The following is a 25199-nucleotide window of genomic DNA, read 5'->3' as shown; positions in this document are numbered from 1 at the left end:
AGAGAAAGTATTAAAATGATTTTATATGGACAAATAACATCCACTCAATTCTCCATGGTTGTTCGTTCACTTGAAGTGAACAAAGACTTATTTCATCCTAAAGAAGAAAATGAAGAATTGCTTAATTAGTCCAAAAATATCATATCTTAGTGTAATTGGTGCACTAATGTATCTTGCAAATTGTACTAGACCAGACATAGCATTCTCTATCAACTTGCTAGCAAGATATAGTTCTACCCCAACTAGAAGGCATTAGAATGGGATTAAACATATATTATGATACTTTCGTGGAACAAGTGACATGACTTATATTATTCAAAAGAATCAAAATCAAAATTAATTGGGTATGCAAAGGCAAGATATCTTTCAGATCCTTATAAAACTCGATGTCAAACGGGATATGTCTTTACTTATGATGGTGCAATAATATCTTAGAGATTACTCAAGCAAACAATGGTAGTTACCTCTTCAAATCATTTAGAAATTCTTGCACTTCATGAAGCAACTCGTGAATGTGTATGGCTAAGGTCAATGATTCAACATATTCAAAAAACATGTGGATTACCTTCCATTAGAGGCAATGAAACCAAGTTACATGAAGATAATAATGTTTGTATTGCACAAATTAAAGGAGGATTCACAAAAGGTGACTAAACTAAGCATATTTCCCTTAAATTCTTCTATATTCACAAGCTCTATGAAAAAAGTGAAATTGATGTTCAACAAATTCAGTCATGCAATAATCTAGCAGATTTATTCACAAAGACGTTGCCTTCGACTACATTGAAAAAGTTAAGGTATGACATCAGAATGTGAAAATTGAGAGATCTACCAATTGAAGTGTTGAAGAAATCATAATCATGTTTACATGAGAGGGAGAATACCAATATGGATATATTGCACTCTTTTTTCCTTTGTCCAAGTTTCATCCCATTGGGTTTTACTAGCAAGGTTTTTAACAAGGTAGTTTACATTTTCTTATGATCATCCAAGAAGGGAGTATTATAAAATATGAGATTCTATACCACTATAAAAAGAAGAGACCCTTAATGAAAATCTATTCAGTTTTTCATGTGCATTTCATCTTCTCTTCCTTGTTTTCTTCTTCTTCTTTCACTATAACAAGATTATATTATATATTTCTTTAAATTATTTATATTTTTTATAGTTAAGTGATTAACTTAGTTTTTATACCTATCCTATAGGTCATATATATATATATATATATATATATTTAAATCATCTAAACTTCTAGTTTTATCACTATTTCATTTAAAGAATTCAGATCAAAATCATTATGAAAATTCAAGAGATATAGAATATCAATAATTTAATTTTTAAAATTCAATTTTAACTTTTAATTTTTAATAAATAAATTATTGGTATCATATCCTTCCTCAAATTAATTTTTAATATTTAATAATGATGTGTATCATAGCACATCCTTTTTCATATTTCTATCATTCCAAAAGAATGATTTTCTTAATATGAATTTTAAAGATTGCGTAGGTGAAGTCTATTGGATTGGAAGAGATAACACTTCAAAAGATAATTAATGATTATGAATATTTATTTTATTATTTTAAATTTTAAAAACTTTTATGAATTATTTTTTCAGAAGAATAATTTAAATTAAATTTAGGAGTTTTCTATATAAACTTATTATTACAAAGAGGATAATTTAATGATATATTATTTCCTTTAAATAATTTAAAAATAATTAAAATACTATATAAAATAACATAATATATCAATAACTTAGTTAAGAATTAGATATTCATCAATAAATAATATTTACAAATAATATATCAAATATATTATCCTATAATATATATGATTATATTAAGACATAAAAATTATATTTATTATAATAACATAAGATTGTCCTTTAATTTTTTTATATTTTATAATTAACTTAATCTTCATCATTATAAATGTTCTTGACTCATTTTATAGGTCATATATTTATTCTTTTATTATAGTCATCTAGAAATTTATTATAATAACTTTAGAGACTTAAAATATTGAAAATTAACATAGCATTACTTTTTTTAAAAAAAGATCCCATGAATAGTTGAATTTATTATTTTAAATATTCAAAAGTTTTATGAATTATATTTTAATCACATTAGATAAGATAATTTAAATTAAATTTGAGAGTTTTAAGACAATTTGTTGATAAATTATTTGCTTTAAATAATTTTTAGATATTTTTAAAATTAATTAAACCCCTAGACATTTAGTTTTGTGTTTATGACTACTTCAAATAAATTCTTTATAGATATAAAATATTGAAAACCAATTATATTATTAATATTTAATAATTACTAATAATTTGTATAATATCCTTTCATCTTTTAATATGAAATTTACATTTTTTATGAATGCTTGAATTTATTATTTTAAATATACAAAACTTTTGTGAATTATGTTTTAATCATATTAGATGAGATAACTTAATTAAATTGAGAATTTTAAGATTTGTTTTAAACATTTAAATGTTTTTTTAGATATTTTAAAATTAATTAAAATAATATATGAATATATAAAATGACCCAAATAACTCTCATCACAATTATTTTGCAACATTTTCACAATTATTTTGCAAACTTTTTCACAATTATCTTTCCAATTTCTTATCTACCCACCTTCTTCTCTTCTTTCCTCCATTGTTTTTTCCACATTGATATTAATTTGATTGCTATCAATAGTAAAATAATTAAATAAGAATAAAGATAATTATCGATAAATGTTGTGTAATAAAAATAAATTTAAATTCAAAACTATTCTAAAAAATGAATATAAAATAATCCTTAATCAAATCAAATCAAATACAATACAATTCTTAAGAATGAATATAATACAGTTATCTATGCTTTCACGAAATCAATCCATGAAAAAAATAATAATATTAAATTAATACTTCATGAGAGAATGAGGAAAGAAAAGGCCAAAGAGAGCAATCAAAAATCAATACCAAGTAGAAAAGAACATAGATCCAACATTAGTAGGAGTCAGGGAGGTATCTTGCATTGAAATTATAACAACCTTAGAGAAGTTCGCTATCTTGCACTGACACTATAGCAACCTTAGAGAAGTTCGCAAATGCTCTACGAAGACAAACACCAATCTTTTATATTTATGATTCAATGATGAACTGTTTTCAAAGAAAAAGTTAAGTTTTCAAAGATCAAGAGGGAACTGTTTTTTAACTCCACAATTATATGTTTAAAAGTCAAGAACACAAGTTATATATGAGTGGCGTCAAGAGGGGGAATGAGCAAGTGTCAAGAGGGAGAATGTATCAATGTTAAGAAGGGAATGAATTAGGGGAAATGTATCGATATTAAGAGGGGGAACGGACCAGTGTCAAGAGGGTATGAATAAAAGAATGAATTGGTGATGTCAAAAGAACTTGAATGAATGAATCTGTGATGTAAAAAGGAGACGAATGAATGAATGAATTGGCCAAGGGATGTATCAATCTCAAAAAGGAGAATATGAACTAAAATATGTATCAAGAGAGAATGAATCAATATGAACTGAAAGGTCATTATAGGTAAAAAAAAAAAAAAAAAAAAAAAGGGAAAAGTGATCGTGTGGATAGGAAATGGATAGGAAATAGATAAATACATGAAGAATTTGTTAAATAGTTAAAATAAATTTTGATGGATATAAGTGATATAATAAGGGCATTATTAAATTATGAAAAAAAATTAAAGAAAAAAATTACCTAAATCGATTTTTATCAATGAAGTTTTTTATTTTTTTTTTTCTAACTTTTAATATTAAAATGGGAAACATTATTAAGACTTACTTTTTTATTGAATAAATCAAGAATGAAAATGATTATTGTTGTTAGAGAATTGAGTAGATATTAAAGGGATTTTTTGTTTTAAATTTAGATTGAAAAAAAAAACAATTTAATTCTAAATAATGGATATTTGCATTTTTTTTAATAAGTCAAAAATAATAATATTTATCTAAATAATTTTTTGTTGAGTAAAATAATTAGAACTAAATGTAAATTATTATCACTTTTTAAAGATAAAAAATTATATCATCTTGAAATATTATTTTTTTAATCAAATTATGATAATTTTTTAAAAGATAAAAATGTTCTAAATCATTTTTTTTATATTGTTTTATATGTTTTCATTTTTATTAATAGAAAAACATTAATCATCTATTTTTTCTTCTTCAAAATAATATTTTAAGTTAAAATTATTTTAATTAGATTATGATTTTTTTTAAAGAGAATCACCATCTAAATGGATTTTTAGGTTGTCATTTAAAAAAAATGATTAACTTTAAAAAAAGAGATTAATTAAATAAAATAATAATAGAAAGTAAGCATATATAAACAAGATATTTAGGGAAAAAAAAGTGGGCAAACTCTTCACTCTTTTATGTTGGAAGATGTGGCCATAAACGAAAGAGATGTTTTTATTTTTGCTAATTATTAATACATTTTGAGAATTTTTTTTCAATATTATTTCTGCATACATTTTTTAGATGCTTTATAAATATTGAAAACCATGGATTACTTAAATGTGATTTTAAATATTGTATATAAGTGTTATATACACGAGGATAATATTTAAAGTAAAATAATCTAAATCTGTCCATAATTAAAAATTAAAGTTGGGATCTTTACTTTAAAATTACTAGCGCAATTCATTAGATTCTAAATGAAACAATTTTATCCAGATTATTAATAATGAGATTATTAGAATGAAAGCACTTTATATAATTTGATTATACAAGATTGGAGTCTGATTAATTATGAATCTCTGATAAATTCCATTATTATACAGAGCAGTCAACATTAATCAATGATGATCATATATGGATCAATCTCAATTCTAAGTAATTAATAGACTCCTATTTATTGTATTGTATTTTTTTGACATATCGGGAAATGACACAAACATATAGTGTTAATTTCTTGGTATATTAAAAATATAATAAAATAAATAGTGATGAAATTCATTCCTTCATTAGGAAATCAGATGGACGGTTCCCATAAGTATTGATTCAAGACTTGAATAATAAGAGCGCTCAATTTATGATTAGATCATAAATATATTATTCATTAAAGAATCAATGGCACTAAAGGAGAAAGATATAAATAAAGAGGTTAACGGAAAAACCTAACTTTAATTATGAACTATTTATGGAGGATTGATTCGTATGTAGTGATTATATCAATGGACAATTCAAACCCTTTGAATATAATTATTTTTATTATTTTAAGAGTGCAATTCCAAATTTTTAGTGGTGTAATTTTGGAATTAATAATTTTGATTTTTTTTAATTAAGGTGTTAACTAATTGTCAAAATTATTGGACCTTAAAATTATAATGTCCATAGTTCCTCTCAACGACTCCATTAAATTATATGAACAATATTTTATGTTAGGTTAAATTTATTAATTTGAAATTATGAATTCTAAATTAATTTCACACAATCTTTATTTTCTTTTTCTTTTTCTTTTTTATTATTGATAATGATATAGTGTGGAGAAGACTACACTCTACATGTGTATAAAAGATTCAATTTTTCCAGAGTGTTTTCACTCTACACATGTATAAAAGATTCAATTTTTCCAGAGAGATTTCTAGCTTCCTTACTTTGTCTCATGTGTTGAAAAACAAAGTGATTTGAAATTAAGTTGTGTGATTCAAAAACCCAAATCAAAATGCCCACTCATTTGTGTTCATCATAATTTAGAGAATGTTGAGAGAGATTCATGGTGCTTTAAAAGATTTGCAGTTCTAAGGTGTTTTTGGTGGAGTTAAAAATTATCATCCTATTCACACAATGGTACAATTTTAAATCTCTTACTTTTATTATTTAAATTAATATAAGTTTTGATTGTTGAGATTTTTTTTTTTTTTTTTTGAGAAAATTTTCAAAATATACGATTTGATCCATATCAAGCTTCTGATTTTTTAAAAAATTTTGGTTATGAAACCAACATTTTATATAAAATTTTCAAGATTTAGATTAGGGATGGCAACGGGGCGGGTTCGGGGCGGGGCGCCCCCCTCCCAACCCCATCCCGTTTATTTAAAGCAATTCCCATCCCCATCCCATTTAAAAAATTAAATGGGACGGGGCGGGTGGGTATGCTACATTCCCATACCCCCGTTTAACTTTTTATTTAATTTTAATTTTAATTTTTTTTAAATTACTTTTAAAATTTTTAATTATATTAAAATAAATATATTTTATAAATAATTAAATTATTGTATTTTTTATAACTTATTTTATTAAAAATAATTTATTATTATCTATATATTAAAAATAATAAAATAAAATTTAAATTAAAATAATTTTAAATTTTAAATTAAATTTAATTTTAATTTTAATTTTATATATAATCGGGGCGGGGCGGGGCGGAGCAATACCCGAACCCGCCCCAGGTTTCAAAAAAAATCTCAAACCCATCCCATACCCGTTTAGGAAAATAATATCTCGTCCCATTAGGGGCGGGGCGGGGCAGGTACCCGAAATGACCCGCCCCATTGCCATCCCTAATTTAGATAAAGAAATAAATTTTGAATTTTCATATTATGAATAATTAAAAATATAACCAACTGCAATAAGATATTCTTCTTGTAATAATATAAAAATGATATTCATATTAATAACTCAATTTTAATAACTTATTCAAATAAATGACTCAAATTCTTAACTTATGTTAGTTATCTAATGAAATTAACTAGGTTTTATTTGAGAAAATTTTTATAGCATCGAATATTATATTGTGATAACATTATTTGTATTATGATCAATCTTTTAATTTGAGAAATTTAGATGATTTGTCTTGAGGTTATTCTCTTTATAGTAGGTTATGCTTATATAAATCTTCACACAATAATTTATTCCTTCGTTGATTCTACATTATTTGTATTATGATCAATCTTTTAATTTGAGAATTTTAGATGATTTGTCTTGAGGTTATTCTCTTTATAGTAGGTTATGCTTATATAAATCTTCACACAATAATTTATTCATCCGTGGGTTCTTCATTTTGGCTAAATTTAGTTGGCAAGATAGATAGATATGTATATGTAGACATAAAAAAAAAAATTAGTGGATTAAATTACCACTAATTTGGTCTTCAAAATGAATAAAATAAAATAAAGATATCCTCTTATGGATAAGTTTCCCTGATCTCCAACTATAAAAAGAGGATAATAATAATAAGAAAATTATTATTATTATTATTATTATTATTATTATTATTATCTTGTTTGTAAAACCTTCTGGGAGAAGAAAATTTGCTAAAATTAAGGAACTAAATCCCTTGAATTAAGCAACTAAAAATCTGGAATTTGAAATTTAAATTCTCTATCTTCACCTATAAATAGATGTGTTCACAACAAAAGAAAAAACTTATCAAATCTCCCTACAAGTTTGGTAAACTGCAAAAGAACTGTTACATGCGTTCTTCGCCATTCAACAAGTTCATTCGGGAATAAGCCACTTTTGGCCCTCAATTGATCTTTGAAATCAAGAAAACGTTATAGTCGTTCTTCAAGTTGTAGTCAAAGCAAAAGAATCAGAGGGAAAATATTCTTTTGGAAAGAATATTATTTTTTGAGATTGTACCCACAATATTTTTAATTTCAATAAATATTTTGTCCACGTTATTTTTCTATTTGTTTTGCTAATTTTGCAGGACCAATTTACAAAATTTGTGCGTACAAATTTCTAGCACGCCCAATGGGACATCTCTACCTCTTATCTCTTTCATAAAAGATTTATCACTGCTATGTTGATGGCATCCAAAAGAACTCAAGTTGTGCATGTCAACAAGGCCAATGACAAGATTGTCATTGCACAATCGACACACGACGCCGTTATGAGCCCCATGACTTATAGCAAAGCACAATCAACATCTTCACTCTCAACAAAACAAACAAGTGAGTCTGTTTGTTTGCTAAAACCGGTAAGAACGCGTGATGAGCACCAACCACTCATCACCTTAGTCTCTCTAGGGGCAAAGAGTCATAGTCCTCGTAGTAAGGGAAAACTCCCTTCAACACTATAGGACTTTAGGGATAAATCTATTTGCTTTGTTATTGATGCCAACTTTAGCACCGACTCACACTCTGGATCGCCAACTAAAATGTCAAAGGAGGAAAACTACTTCAATTATTTCGACTCTTTTACTTTTCCCTTCTCAATGACTATGCCGGTAATGGCAACCGGCACTACATCCGTAAAGGAACAATTAGTAGAGATGGTTTGCATCATCGCCAAACTCACCAAGACAGTCGAGGAGAAGGATATGCAGATAGCCTCCTTCATAAACAAGGTTGAGGCACAAGATACAAAATACAAGTGAGTCAAGTCAAGGACTCAACCACCTTTCGAATGTTGCATTTCCTCTCAATGATGCACCACATACATATAGGACAATGCAAGTTGAGAGACAAATGGCGGAATCTACCTCAGTTGCATCATTATCTGTCCAACAACTTCAGGACATCATAACTAACACCATTAGAGCATAATATGGTGGACCCTCACAGAGTACACTCATGTACTCTAAACCTTACACTAAGAGGATTGATAACCTATGTATGCCTGTGGGTCATCAACCTCCAAAATTTCAATCATTTGATAGGAAGAGAAATCCAAAACAACATGTTGCCCATTTCATTGAAACTTGTAACAATGCAGGTACAAATAGTGACTTATTAGTTAAACAATTTGTCTATTCTCTTCGAAGGAATGCTTTCGATTGGTACATAGACTTTGCACCTAAGTGTATGGATAGTTGGGACCAAATAGAACGTGAATTCCTCAACCATTTCTATAACACCCGACAAACTATAAGCATGATGGAGCTTACTAATACTACACAATGGAAAGACGAGTCGGTTGTAGACTATATCAACTATTGGTGTTCCTTAAGCCTTGATTGCAAAAATAGATTATCTGAGGTATTAGCCGTGGAGATGTGCATACAAGGAATGCATTGGGGTCTCCTGTACATCCTCCAAGGGATACGACCCCATATCTTTGAAGAATTAGCTACTTGAACACATGACATGGAGCTTAGCATAGCCAACCATGGTACTAAAAAGGACCTTATTGTTGATCGGCAAAGAGAAAGATACAATGGGAAAGCAAGTGATAAGACTTCAATAAAACCCATCCAAGAGTCAATGACGATAAATACGTCTCCTATCAGAATCTCAACACGAGATAAAAAGAAGAAAGTAAAAGAAAATGAACCAACCTTGGAAAATGAGAGGTGTCGATTCACCTTGAAGGAATTAAAGGAGAAAAAGTATTATTTTCTTGACTCTGATGTGCCTAGCATGTTGGAAGACATGCTCCAGAAAAAAATTATTGACCTACCTAAGTGCAAACGTCTAGAAGAAATGGGTCGTGTTAATATTGAAAAATCATTTGTAGTATTTTCTAAAAAAACACTTATAATAAAAATAATATCAAACACACTCTTTATACATCTTTTATTAACTTGTAGTAGAAAAATAGTAATAACATTATAAATTTAACTTATTATTGTTTAGATTTAATTATTATTTATCGATGATTTTTTATTCTTTAAAATATGTCAAAAATAATTTTGATTAAAAAAACATTTAATTCTTTTTTAAAGTTAATAGGATGAGAATTTAATTTTTTTTAAAATTTTATACATATTTATATCAAATAAATTAAATATAATTTTCAATGTAACTATGGATTTATAATATAAAATTAAATATATTTTAAAAACATTTATGTCCTTGGTCCCTCAAGCGAATTTTGAGTCATTTATACATGTCATACAAATTGATTTTTCATTTGGAGTCTGAATAGCTTTACACCTTTGAAATTATTTACAATCTAAATAAAAATTTATATAAAATTGTTAGGAAAGGGTGGGTTTTGATTCATATGAAAATATATAGAAAAAAAATTTTAAATTTTTTAAATCAGTATTATATTCATCTATCTAAAAATAATTTAAAATATAAACACTTTTTAATGATTCATTTAATTATTTCATAAAATGTTTTTTTTACTTGTCATATCATCAACATTAATTAACAACTAGATTCACTTACATAAAATTTTTTTTCCTTTTAGATTTATTATTATTATTATTATTATCATTATCAGTGATAAAAAAAAATCTAAAAATATCGTCCAAATATTAGCATATTTTGGATATCTGCAACTGATTATTGATCGGGGGAATTTTCAACAAAAAATCGAAAATATCAACATATAGCAGAGTTTTTGCGCGATTTTCTAAAAATCACCTATTTTTTTGGTGATGCCTTTTTTCCAAGTGTTTATTTATTATAAAAAAATTAAGGAAGTTCTAATATTTTATAAATTAAAATTAATTTGATAATATAAATTATTAATAATTTTAATTAATTAAATAAATTAATGTTAATAGAAAAAGTTGTTACCAAATATTTTTAATAAAATTTTAGAAATTAAATCTCAAATAAAATATTTTATATAAATTAATTTAATTTTTCATTTAAAATGTAATAAAACATATTTTAATAATAGTATTTTAAATTTTTTTAAATAAATGAATATAAATATATTAAAATAATTTAAACTAAATTTTTATAAAAAAATAATAAATATTATCTTTAATCGTACTTATGTCAATGACATTTACAAAATAACTTTATTATTTCTTATTTTATCATTTTTTGGAAGTTTTCTAAGCATTTCTATTAATTTTGAATCATTTATATTTGATCGATATTTGTGTAAAAATAGCCACTTATATTTTTCAAATATTTATGTTAAAAACAGTGTAGGTATTTCAAATTATTTTTAAATAGTAATAACATTATAAATTTAAATTATTATTGTTTAGATTTAATTATTATTTATCGATGATTTTTTATTCTTTAAAATATGTCAAAAATAATTTTGATTAAAAAAAACATTTAATTCTTTTTTAAAGTTAATAGGATGAGAATTTAATTTTTTTTAAAATTTTATACATATTTATATCAAATAAATTAAATATAATTTTCAATGTAACTATGGATTTATAATATAAAATTAAATATATTTTAAAAACATTTATGTCGTTGGTCCCTCAAGCGAATTTTGAGTCATTTATACATGTCATACAAATTGATTTTTCATTTGGAGTCTGAATAGCTTTATACCTTTGAAATTATTTACGGTCTAAATAAAAATTTATATAAAATTGTTAGGAAAGAGTGGGTTTTGACTATTTCATATGAAAATTTTAGAAATTTTTTTTTAAAATTTTTTAAATCGATATTATATTCATCTATTTAAAAATAATTTAAAATATAGACACCTTTTAATGATTCATTTAATTATTTCATAAAATGTTTTTTTTACTTGTCATATCATCAACATTAATTAACAACTAGATTCACTTACATAAATATTTTTTTTTCCTTTTAGATTTATTATTATCATTATCAATAATAAAAAAAAATCTAAAAATATCGTCCAAATATTAGCATATTTTGGATATTGGAGGTGGCCGAAACAAAATCATCAACTGATTATTGATTGGGGGAATTTTCAACAAAAAATAAAAAATATCAACATATAGCATAGCAGATTTTTTGCGCGATTTTCTAAAAAATCACCTATATTTTTTGGGTGATGCCTTTTTTTCCAAGTGTTTATTTATTATAAAAAATTAAGGAAGTTCTAATATTTTATAAATTAAAATTAATTTGATAATATAAATTATTAATAATTTTAATTGTTTAAATAAATTAATGTTAATAGAAAAAGTTGTTACCACATATTTTTAATAAAATTTTATAAATTAAATCTCAAATAAAATATTTTATATAAATTAATTTAATTTTTCATTTAAAATATAATAAAACATATTTTAATAATAATATTTTAAAAATTTTAAAATAAATTAATATAAATATATTAAAAGAATTTAAGCTAAATTTTTATATAAAAAAATGATAAATATTATCTTTAATCGTACTTATGTCAATAATACTTACAAAATAACTTTATTATTTCTTATTTTATCATTTTTTGGAAGTTTTCAAAGTATTTCCATTAATTTTGAATCATTTATGTTTGATCAATATTTGTGTAAAAATAGCCACCTATATTTTTCAAATATTTATGATATATTCATAAAATTTAAATATCGATATATCCGTATTTACTGATATTTTAAACCTCGATTATTATTATTATTATTATTATTATAATACTAAAAGAAGGAAACATTTAGGTGGAGGAGTCTAATTGTTAATTGATCTTTATGACATGAAAAGTAAAATGAGTATTTTATACAATAATTAGATGATTCATTAAAAAAAGTGCAGGTATTTCAAATTATTTTTAAATAGATGAAAATAATACCGATTTTAAAATTTTGAGGTTCTTTTTTCATATATTTTCATATTATTAAATCAAAACTCACTTTTCCCAAATTGTTATCCAAATTTTATATTTTGGACAAAATTTAGATACTTTTAATTTTCATTTAAAAAATTATTAGAATTAAACCTTAACTTAAAAATCATATGAAGTGAGAGAAAAAAAAAAGGCTTTAATTTAGGCATACTTGTAAATGTCATAAGATGAATTGAGTCTTTGATTTCTCAAACGTAATAATGGAAAAGTTTTGGAATTAAGTGTAGGTAAGACCTTCCTCTTCTCACACTCCACGCTGATTATGGATTTTATAAATGGAAAAGAAAGGAGTATGAATTTACAGAAATAGAAAATAATGAATGAATGAATGAATGAGTAATGGGATAAAATCTCCATTCCCATTTGTATTCCTATTTTGGCATATAAAGTTTTAAGTAGAAAATCTAGAAGCCTAAGGGCTTGTTTGGTAACTATTTTTAAAAATAATTTTTGAAAACTGTTCTCTTAAAATAAAAGTTTATTTGAAAACTTAAAATGTTTTTAACTTATTTTTAATAATTATAAATATATTTTAAAAATAATTTTTATGTCCACAATTTTATTTTTAATTATTTTATGTATATATTTATATAATTATTTTTTAAAACAATTCTAAAAAAATAAGTGAAAATAATTAAAAATAATTAAAAAATATTATCTAAAAACACTATACTTTTTATTTTTTGATAATAAAAAATAAAAATAATTTTTAATTACCAAACGAATTTTCCAAATTTTCTGATCTATAAAATAAAAAACTTGCCAAATGGGCTTTAAAAGAGTTGGTAATATTAGGAAGAGGAATACGAGGAGAGGAGGAAGTTTCACATGATGGGCTTCATTCTTTCTTTAGTAGACTAACTAATATTTGACACTATTAACGTTTGAGAGTAAGAAAATGAAAGGAACACGTGCTACGTACATGCTTCTAATGGATGACTATTCTTTATTCATCTTGGTAACTGTGGAAACAAACCATTGGACTTGGATTCTCAATTTATTCGTCCATTATTATTATTATTATTATTATTAATATTATAAAGCATAAAGTACATTTTTGCAACGTACACATTTACAAAATGTACGACCGGATGAGTTTATGGCTGTCCTCGTACAAATTCGGGTTATTTGATTAAAAGGTTAACATTTCAATTTTTTTAACTTATTTTGGTGAAAATATCTTCTTTTTTTTTTTTAAAAAAAAACATACATATAAATAGTTAAAATGATTAATAATATTTATGTTAAAAATATGTTATCATTCAAATAAAAATCTAAACGAATTAAATTTATAAATACGAGAATTATTTCATTATTTTTAATTATTTAATTCTATAAAATAAGCCTGTTAAAATGTTTTTTAGAGTGATTTTGGTCTTAAATAATTTAAATACTATGTTGTTTGAGAGTTAGGCCATTTTTTTTTTACTTAATTCTAAATATGACTTTATTCATTTTTTTAATATTTTTATTTATATTAAATATTAAAAAGTGATAAAAAAAAAAAACAATAAGCTTATTTTAATTATGGTGATTCATTTTTAGTATTAAAAAAAATAAAATATTTTAGATTTTTTTGTTTAGTAACAACATTTAAGAAATAAGTAATAGGTCAACGAAATTTTTTATAACAAATCATTTAAAATTTGAAAGTAAATTACTTTTTAGTAAAAAGTTAAAAAATCAAATATCTCTTCAAGTCTTAGGTATATGTATACTTCTTGAAAATTTAAGAAAAAAAAAAAAGGAAAGACCATCTTTGGTTGCCAAAAAAAATTGAGGAAATATAAAAAATAAATAAAAATTTTGAAAATAGATTTAAAATCAATAAATCAATTATATATACTACTTTAAATTCATTTGAATTAATGTTATCTTTCTATATAAAAATTAAATATTTAAAAATATATATGAGTAAAACTAATTATAAGAAAATCATTTTTTTAAATATTTTTCTCCTAATATTTTCTTTGAGTCAAATGCAAGAGAAAAGTAAAAAAAAAAAATTTGTTTAAATAATTAAAATTTAGGTTTTATCAAAATTAATTTTTTAATTAGGAGAAAGAAGGGGGAGATTCCTGCCAAACGCATACCATTCCAAAAAGAAAAAGGAATAGGAATATTAAAGAAACATAGGCAGATAACGATCTTCATAGAAATTAAAAGATAGGAGGAGAGAAATTTCCACAAACACTTGTTTTTGTTGGGTTTGGTGATGACATTCAAGGAAACTCATGCCACACTCAATGACACGTCACCCGCCCGACGCTTCGCTCTCCCACCACCGTGGCAGTGGCAATAATGTAAATCGCAGTGAATAAAAGGGGCAAAACCTTATCCTTGAAAAGCAAAAGTGAAGAGACCCTACACCTGAAATTGCAGGGCGATAGAGAGAGAGAGAGACACAGAGAGGAGCAGCGGAGGAGGGAGGGAGAGAAAAAATTTTTGAGAGAGATCAAAAGTGAAAACCGGGTCGGGTCCTTCCGGGTCAGACCCAGTGTGTCAGCATTAATGGAGGAGGCCGTGCACAGACGATCCGGAGCGTAGATCCCATCTCGCCAACGCTTATCAGCCCTTCGATTGCATCTCTCTAGGCCTTAGTCCACAGTTCGATCCAGGAGCCAACGAAGCCTCCAGCGCCCCTCAGATGCTGCTTTCTCAGGTATTTTCTTGCATTTTCTTGTTGTTTTTTTTTTTTAAAGGAGAAATGGTCTGTTTGGTGGCCGAGAAAGTGTGGAAAAGTTTGTGCTGATTTGGTCTAGGGAAGGTGAAGAATTGACTTTGACTTAGGTTTCCAGGCGTGTTGGATGCGGTGGAGTTGAGGTTTTCAAGTTTAAATTATAAAATTGTAGATTTTTTTTTTTTTTTTTTACTTTTTATTTTCTTTCATTTCCCCGGCAAGGAGGAAGAGTGAAAAAGCATTAAGATCCAGAAATTTGGTGTCCTTTGTTTTCCTTCTTTTTTCTCGGCGGACAGACAGATTTCATCAGGTAATTGATTTTTGATAGGCAAAAAATCAATTATGCGATGTGGAAGTCTTAGTTTAGATACACGAGATTGGTTTCTCCTAGTGATTTGAAGATGTTTTCTTTGAATTTTTTTATTTCTTTTTCAGATTTGAGTTTGTATAATAGCCTCAGCACACTCGAATGGAGCTGGCAACAGATTTTTGAAGTTTATTTTCGCATTTGACCAACAGAATGGGTTACAATTTGAAGTGATTTGACTTCGAATTTCTGAAGAGTAGTGTTTTTTTTGGGAGGCGTCTGAAGCCTGAACTGGTTAAGCAATTGGAAGTGTTCTAGATTCATTAGAGTATCTGAAGTTGACTATAATAGTAGAGGGTTTAAAGTGAAAAAAAAAAAACCCTAATTTTTTTCTGATTCTTTCTAGTTTTTGACACCCTAGAATTTGCTTGAAGTTCTTGATTTTCTGTTTCGTTGCTTGAATTTAAGCAGAAATGGAAAATTTTCTGTAGCTTAGAAACAGAAATAGAAAGGGGAAAAACAAAATAAAACAGAATCCATGGAAGATTTTTCCAAATATGCCCACAGTCCAGCTCATTTGGCAGTTGCTCGGCGTGACCATGCTGCCCTCAAGCGGATCATCTCAGCTCTTCCTCGGCTTGCTAAGGCTGGTGAGGTAATTACCGAAGATGATTCTGTTGCTGCTGAGCTCCAAGCTGATGAGGTATCGGCAATCATCGATCGACGTGATGTTCCAGGTCGTGAGACCCCCCTACACCTTGCAGTTAGATTGAGGGATCCAGTTTCAGCAGAGCTTTTAATGGCAGCTGGTGCTGATTGGAGTCTACAAAATGAGAATGGATGGAGTGCTCTTCAAGAAGCGGTTTGTACAAGAGAGGAGTCTATTGCTATGATCATTGCCCGTCATTATCAGCCCCTTGCTTGGGCCAAATGGTGTCGACGGCTTCCACGCATTGTTGCCTCAGCAGCTCGGATTCGTGATTTTTACATGGAGATAACCTTCCACTTTGAGAGCTCTGTCATTCCATTTATTGGTCGAATTGCCCCATCAGATACATACCGCATTTGGAAACGTGGGTCCAATCTTCGTGCTGATATGACCCTTGCTGGCTTTGATGGCTTCCGCATTCAACGGTCAGACCAAACATTTCTCTTTCTTGGGGAGGGCTACTCTTCAGAAGATGGTAATGTATCTCTGGCTCCTGGTTCCTTGATTGTCCTTGCTCATAAGGAGAAAGAAATCACAAATGCTTTAGAGGGGGCTGGAGCTCAACCAACTGAAGCTGAAGTTGCCCATGAAGTGACCTTGATGTCTCAAACTAATATGTATAGGCCAGGAATTGATGTTACTCAGGCAGAACTTGTTCCTCACCTAAATTGGAGGCGGCAAGAGAGGACTGAGGTGGTTGGGAATTGGAAGGCTAAGGTTTATGACATGCTTCATGTAATGGTCAGTGTGAAATCGAGGAGGGTCCCAGGTGCTATGACTGATGAGGAGCTTTTTGCAGTGGAGGATGATGAAAGGATAGCAAATGGTGGTGACAATGATGACTATGATGATGTATTGACAGCTGAAGAAAGGATGCAATTGGATTCTGCTCTCCGTATGGGCAATTCAGATGGTGTCTGTGAAGATGAGGACCATGGAGTCCATGACTCCCAAGAACATGGTTCAGGTGGTTCTTTTGAAAATTGTGAATCCAATGGCACTGTTAAGGAGAAGAAAAGTTGGTTTGGATGGAACAAGAAAGGGTCAAAAAATGGAAGTGATGATCCTGAGGATTCAAAGATTCTGAAGAAGTTCTCAAAGTTAGCCCCAGAAAGTAGCAACCAGAGAACAGTTGATAATCAAAAATCATCTTTTGAATTATCTAGGGAGGATATGGGGGATGTTAAGAAGGGAAAAGATAAAAGCAGTAAGAAGAAAAAGAAGAAGGGTGCCAGTGGTGACACTAAACATGAAAGTGAGTATAAGAAGGGTCTGAGACCTGTCTTGTGGTTGACACCAGATTTTCCTTTGCAAACTGATGAGCTGTTGCCTTTACTCGACATCTTAGCAAACAAAGTCAAGGCTGTTAGGAGACTCAGGGAACTTCTAACCACTAAACTACCTCATGGCACATTTCCTGTCAAGGTAATCTGGAATACTATCTTGAACTCTTCATTTTGTGGTACCGTTATTCCAATCTTTCTCCTGTATGTTTTCCCCCCATGGTTTTACTTTGGCAAATGCTTTTGAGATCCTTTGCCATTATTATGGTGATCACCTTAGTTTCTCTACCTAAATTTGTTTTTATCTTTCAAACCTAAACTTGTTAGGCTGCTTTCAGTTTATATTTCTCCGTTTCTATGGGAATTTAGGATCCAAGAAACACTTCAATTTTGGTTTATATATCTTCATCTACTAAAATATTTACCTAGGCTATTCACTGCAGTATGTAGTTATATTTTCCAACACAGAAAAAACTTGGAACTATTATCTAGGATATAGTTTACAGTACATACAAGAAATTGATTGATTCTTAACAGAAGATATTCATGTGTACCTCTATTTACTGTTACGAGAAATTAAAATTTTCTCTTCTCATGGTGGTATTGGAGGTCCCCAATGAATGAGCAAAAGGCCATATAGACTGTTGTTGTGAGATTGCAACTCCTACTTGATTGGAAATAATTGGTTCTCTTTTTTGTGTTCTTGCTGTATTTTTTTGTGTGTACAAGAAAGAAAAAAAATAATAAGAGAAAACCACATTGTATGGAGATCTGTAAGTAGATGGCTGGCAGATGTTTCAACAAATGCATGGTATTAAAAAATGATTAACAGTGTCACATTTTGTCTTATGTCTCTGATAATACCATTTTAACTAATCTATCAAGCCATCACATCATCAAATTGACAATATGAGGCTTGTAGTTATGTCTGGATATCTATTTCTTCTTGCAATAAACCTGATTGCATATTTTGTTGTATGTATTGTTTGAAATGAGTAGAAATGCCGTTAAACCGGCCTATGAGGACAGTTCCTTAAAATTACCTCTGGCTTCAAACTCAGTGGAAATGGTAATTAAACATGCCTAGTGAGAATAAGTCCCTGAAATCACCCTCAGCTAAATTGCTTCAATATGGAGGTTCTAACATGTCTAATTTCATAGATTTGCATTTAAAATCTGTATAAGCATACAGCAGTTTTAGAGTATAAAGTAATTATAATATGTTAATTTAAATAAATGTATTAGGAACGCAGACAAAGCACATACAAGTGTGGCTACTACTTACCCAACTACAACTCTCTAAGTTCAGTATGTTGGATGGAGTTGAGTTATGCCTGAAAGATGGAATTGCTGTCATTGTTATACTTCATTGTGATTTGCGGATGGATTTTAATCAAATCTTGCTTCCTTTTGACTGATAGTTAGTATGAGCCTTTTAATTGTTAATTATAATAGAAGTTACAAATACATAAAGTTTGATAAATTGATATATATTAGATATACATATGTATATAGTATGTATACATTACATACACACAAATATTCATTTACTGATTTGGTGGTATCCTAGTATGTTGGGCTTCTAGTGCCCTGTGTCATGTAAATTTCATGCATCATAGCTTCTAATGCTACTGCTTTTGCTGCTGCTACTAGTGCTATTACTGCACTGGTTACTTCTGTTTTGCTTGCTTTTGCTACTACCCTTCCTTCCTGCATCAATATGACCAGTGGAACCGCTGACTATAAGCTAATATTAATATTTCTGATACTACAGAGTCTGCACCATCACTAATTTTATCATCATCACAACCACCACAACTTCTAATTCTCTTTTGACTAATCAAATGCGACTAAAACTCCCAATGAGGAAGGTATATTTGGTAACATGCTTGTGCAGATCTTCGGGCTTGATAGCATTAATATCCTCCTAATGCTGTAGTAGTTAGCTGTAGTAGATGAGACCTATTTGGAAGCATGATAACAGTTGACCCAATCTGATAAACAATTATTCCCCAAATGCTGATCTATAGTTGCAGCAGTTGTTGCAAGGTAGCAGCATCTAGCCAGTAACAGTAATGGTAGTAAAGGTGGGAAACAGAAGGTTTACTCAAAGTGAATGGTTAAAAGTATATGATCAAAATTTTCTTTTGCGAATATGCGATATTGAGTGGGACTTCTGAAATGATGGAACTGGATAGTTTTTTTTTTTTGGCTGATTTGGTATGGCTAAATACACTATTTGAGAGGACATTTTTTACTTGAGGTGAACCACTTCCCCTTTTCAACATTTCTCTTTCACTCTTTACCTATGATAAGGAGTTCTTAATATTTTTTTTTTGATAAGTAAAGAGAAGAAATATAAGGAGTTCTTAATATAGTGGTATGGGTCAGATCAAGTTGACATGGAAGGGGATTCTTCCACTTTTGGATTTTGGAGAGATCTTGGGAATTGTGTACAATATGAGAGAAACTGAAAGGATGTTTTCTTGGATGGATATCTCCTATTCCTACTAGTAGGTTTCACACTCCTATAGTGAAGAAGTCTTCTTCTTATCGAAATGTATGGCTTGGGCTCTCAAGGACTCCTATTCCATGATGCAGATCAGATTTGGTGAGTTAGATAGAGGATCTGGGGATAGGATGCAGTGGTGGTCTACCAATTTTTCTGTGACTTGGATTATCTAGGTGAAGTAAGTGCTAAAATAAGGACAAATGTGACCTTGTTGAGAATATCTTTGAAAGGGATTATTTGTTATCTCTTTTTTTCTGATCCTCCACTAAAGGAACTCAGTGGGGTTCCTCTAGACTTGATAAGAACAGTTGTAAGACCATTTCCTCGTATATAAGAAAAGGAAGGACTCTATGGGAACCAGTGAGGCTTTCACCAGGAGAAATAAATAAGCTTTGAATTTGATGGGTGCTCATTTGGCAATCAGGTTCAGGTTTAGGGTGGATGGTATAAACTAAATTTGGGTGGTGTTAGTTTATCTATAATGGGAGCATAATTTATTTATAATATTGATGATGGGAGCATAAGGGAGATATTGGGGTAAAAGTGTTCAGCTACACTCAAGGATCTCAGAGGAGCTTTGGGTTCAAATCTGAATCATATTTTGATTGAAGACTTCAGACTCACTCTTGCACACTCCCATTGTTGTTTTTCTTTTTGTTGCTTTAATAATAGCTGCTTCAGCATCAGCTTTTTGAATCTTTAGCATACGTTGGTGACTTGTTCTCCATCATCATTAAATGGGTAAATGGGCTTCCAATTCCATTCTGTGGTCTTGGAGATATTTGCTTCAAGTAGAATGAACTGTACTGTGATTTCTATGTCTGCTAGCAAGTATGCTGATATTTTGGCTTAAAGAGGCACATTCTCCTTGGTGCATTACATTGTTTGGGTTTGCGGCTTTCCTGATTTATCCTTTTGTTTCTATAGTTTTCTATAAAGGACTTCCTAGCCTGCTAGCCTTCCTTTATTTTCTGAAGTCGATTATTCTTTCAAAAGCTGGTTAAGTTAATTTTATTGTTTGATCCATTAATAATATATGTATTTGTATACGACCCTACTTAAGTGGTTGCATAACTATGAAGATTAGAAGCATATGTATTCCAAATAATACCCTATGCATGTATTTATCATTTGTGATTAGATAATGTACATTGGGTTGATGGGGAAGCCCTTTGATCTTATAATTTATCATTTTATGTTCAGTGTTGGTATTTGAGTATAAAGAAATAACAAATATCTCAGTAGTCCAAAAATATGTTGTAAACCTTCTAGATCCTCTGTTAGTTGTTTTTTTATGTTAATATGAAATAAACTCCCTCTGATCTAGCATTAATATTTTCATTTGAATACTGGGATGATTTGCTACTACTATGTGCACACTGTGATGGGTGAGTTTTTCTGTTCTTCAGTTGTAAATATGGTCTCACAGCTACTTCATATTCTCCTTTTGTTTTTAGATAGTAGGTATTATCATTTGATAGATATGTTTTAATGTTAATGGATACTCATTGGATATGGATCGTGTTTTTTTGGCTAATTTATGACCTAACTTTCATATTCTTACTGTAATTCTCATAACCACAACTATGTGAACAAATTTCTGGTAAAATTGAGATGCCCATTGTGAACAATTTTTTTTTAAAAAAATCTACCTTATTCTCCTTGTAATTCCTGTCAAAAACTTATTATCTTTAATGTGTCCAAGAATCAGGGTATTTGGAAAACTTCTTTGAAAAATAAAACAAAAATTTTGGAAGCATCCTTCTCTAAAATTTTATATTATCTTAGGATGAAATGATGACTTGGGGCTGTTGCTTGCAATTGGGTTTTGTAGCAGAGGAGTTATTTCCAATTGGTTTTATACGAGTTCTGCTAATTTACTTATGATTACAAATTGAATGTCATAGGCAAACCCCATAACTGGATAGTCGAAGCACTGGACTTTTATTAGGCCTATCATGGGGTTGCGAATGGTCCATGTTTGCAACATATGGTTGAATTAGTAGGTTGTTTTGAGGATAATATCCTATTTGTAAAGTAAGCCTGAAACAATTTCCATCAAATTGAATATTGTTCACTGCTTGTCAAGTCTATTGGTTTTCTTGCTTCAGTAATTGTATTAATTTGATGTGATAATGACTACTCTTTGTTTGAAGAGAAATTATTGCAGGTAAAATAGGTGCAGACTGCTGCATTAAGCCTTGTCTTATGAACATAATCAATCTGTTGATTTTTTTACTATTGCAGGTTGCCATCCCAATTGTCCCAACCATACGAGTCCTAGTTACATTTACAAAATTTGAGGAGCTTCAGCCGGTGGAAGAATTTTCAACCCCTCTCTCCAGCCCAGCACATTTCCAAGACGCCAAGTCGAAGGAATCAGAGGGATCCACATCATGGATTTCATGGATGAGGGGGAGCCGTGGGGGTCAATCAAGTGATGGGGAAAGTCACCGTTATAAAGATGACATTGACCCTTTCCATATACCATCAGACTATACATGGGTTGATGCCAACGAGAAAAAACGGCGCTTGAAAGCCAAGAAAGCTAAGAGCAAGAAACATAGGAAACATGTGGGTGCTAAAGGTGGTGGGGACGGAGGACATCAGATGAGCGAAGAATTGGAAGACTAACAACACACTTAAAAGATGGGTAAAATGATGTTTTATCCCTTAAAAGTCCATTGCAAGTGAGAAGGTAAGGCTCATTCCTGTGCAGATCTAACCTTTTACTCATCCCTTTGGATGTGGTGGAAGGTTTGAGAGGATAAATAGTTGAGGGATAACCTTTGCTGATGAAGAGCTTTGTCTTCTACTCATGTTGTATTGTTATGTGATTGCAGTAGGAGAGGAACAGGATCTCCTCATTTCTTTAATTGCTTGCTTTCATTCTAATTTTGTCTTTTTCCGTTAAACCCATCTGTGTATGTAGGTTGATTAAACTTTCATTTTTGTGATTGGCATTCTTTTCCCGTTTTCTTCATATTGGTTGAATTTAATTGCCCTAATTCCTTCCAACTCTACTCATTCAGTCCCCAACCCAAAATGATAGCAAAGCTTTTATCCAATTCCTCAAGAGAGAAAGGCCCATGAGAAGTGAGAATGATGAAGGTGAGGAATATTTGAATGAATGCTACTCCTAATTTGGTTTGTTCCCATATGAGTTGTGCTCTCTCTCAGTGCTTCCCATCTCAAACTTCGTTTTGTTGTGAAATGGTTTTCTTCAGGGCATAGACTAAACTCCGTTGTGCTCAAATTGTTATATTCGTATTCTAAATTGCAAATAGTCTGACAATAAGAAAAATGAATAAATCGTTAGCATATTTATTGTGGATCAGAAAAGGCAAGAAAGAATAGAAAAGATACGTGTGACCACATTAGTGTTGTGGGAAGTATAAATCGAATGGTGGTCACCCTTGAGAGTTGAGATGACCAAGCAATGAAAGGACGAAAAGAAAAGAAAGTAAGTGCCGGGACACAGGAGTTAAAACCACAAGATTGAGAAAAGCTCAAAATGGGTCATCTGCCAACATGAAGAGTCACCTAAACATCACTCAAATTCCATTCCAAAATAAAAAAATAAAAAATGAGATGCTTAAAATCAGAGTTATGACTATTAAAATTTTACTTTTTTATTTATATGTAAAGCAAAAGAGAAAAAAATATTTTTTAATAAAAATATATGCTAATCATCTTATTTTATGTTTATACTATTTTTAATTTTTATTTATTGTAAAACTATTACCTTGATTTAATACTTCTTGTCTAATCATTTAAAACATAGCAATTGATAATTAAATATTGTAACAAGTGAAAATTTAGTGTTAGAATGTAAAATTTTCTGTGGCAAGAGATTGGACCCTCTTCCAACCAAGTCTTTTACTAGTGATGAAAAGATATATATATATATATATAACAAATAAGTTTCTCTTATATGGTAAAAAATTAAAAATTTTTAACCAAACAAAAAATAGCAAAAAAAAAAAAAAGCTAAAATCATAAGTGGTTTTAATTGTAAAGCTAAAGCTAGCATTGGTGATTTTGATTTTAAGAATATAGTTAAAAACATAGAGCTAAAACCACATTCAATGATGCTTATACAAGGAGGAAAACACTAGTTTGATGAATATTTTGAGAAAATATGATTTTTTTTTAAAAATCTTTTTATTTTTTAAACACCTTACTTTTCTACTAAACTCTTTCATTTATTTTAAGAAAACTTCCACTTGAATGACTACTGTCATCTCCTTAACTTGGACGTTGCAACACTAAGGCCCTCATGGGTAGTCATTTTAAACCATGAGGACCTTAAGAGAAAGCAAGGTGGGGGTCATGGGCGCAATGTCATGACTTATTGTTGCATCAAGAAAGGGCTTAGACGAGGCATGGTGATGCAACAACAATGAAACTGACTCAAATGCGATGTTTGATGTTGGGCACAAGGGCACATTGCCTTGTGCACGAAGATGAGGAGTCATGGGCGTAATTTTTGGGAACCCTATATCACTTTGTTCCTAAGCCTTAAATCATACAGGTGCATGCAAACTACTCTAGGCCTCTAGATCCTATGCAACGGAAGCAAAAAATAACATTTTTTATATTTTAGAATCTAGATTAAAGGTATTAGAATTAGCTCCAATTTGGACATTTCAAAATCAATTACACGTAGTGAAGATGAAGCCTGAAGAGTTTAGAGGTCTCATACACCCAAGATTTTTCACTTGATGACTCATACCATGATCTTGGCACGCTAAAGTGTGGGCTTTGAAAAGAAGAATCTTAGGCTCTTTCTCTTTGGATTTGGAAGACCAATCTCTATCAATAGTGACCTAATTCATAGGGATATATGACCACCTTAGGGTCACACCCATAGATTATAGCCTCCTATTGACTTTAGTACAAACTCAATATCCTCTCAAGGTTGAGAGTCCATGCAATATAGGAGCTCAGTGAATTACAATAATTGATAGCCTTACATCACAGTTCACCATAGGTCCTATCTAGTGTACATGACATACACTAGTGCGCTCACCATGGAAAAACCATCTGGATGGTTAAGACAAGTCATCCCTCCAACTAGCAGGTAGTGTACTACTGTCTTAGATGGATTGCCTAAATCCATGAATAAATTGTGGATTACTCATCACTTTGCAAGGAACCCATGATGCACCCAAGTCATGTACAATGCAAGTAATGTGGGTCATGTAAGCTCAAATAACCAATTAATGTAAATATGGTAATAAAGGAAAACAAAGAAACATAAATAA

General features: G+C 29.4%; 1 protein-coding gene across 1 annotated transcript; it reads left to right on the top strand.

Annotated features, from left to right (window-relative positions):
- Window positions 1-14840: 14840 nt before the first annotated feature.
- On the top strand, window positions 14841-22915 carry LOC117930165 (ankyrin repeat domain-containing protein 13C-B). The gene is made up of 3 exons (XM_034850657.1): window positions 14841-15103; window positions 15557-17562; window positions 22180-22915. The coding sequence occupies exons 2-3, from the start codon at window positions 15967-15969 to the stop codon at window positions 22564-22566; spliced, it is 1983 nt and encodes a 660-aa protein (XP_034706548.1). The 5' UTR covers window positions 14841-15103; window positions 15557-15966; the 3' UTR covers window positions 22567-22915.
- Window positions 22916-25199: the final 2284 nt, after the last annotated feature.

Source organism: Vitis riparia, chromosome 14 (assembly GCF_004353265.1).
Source record: "Vitis riparia cultivar Riparia Gloire de Montpellier isolate 1030 chromosome 14, EGFV_Vit.rip_1.0, whole genome shotgun sequence".
Taxonomy (NCBI): Eukaryota; Viridiplantae; Streptophyta; class Magnoliopsida; order Vitales; family Vitaceae; genus Vitis; species Vitis riparia.
The sequence above is the reverse complement of the archived record's forward strand: the minus strand, read 5'-3'. Positions and strand labels throughout refer to the sequence as shown.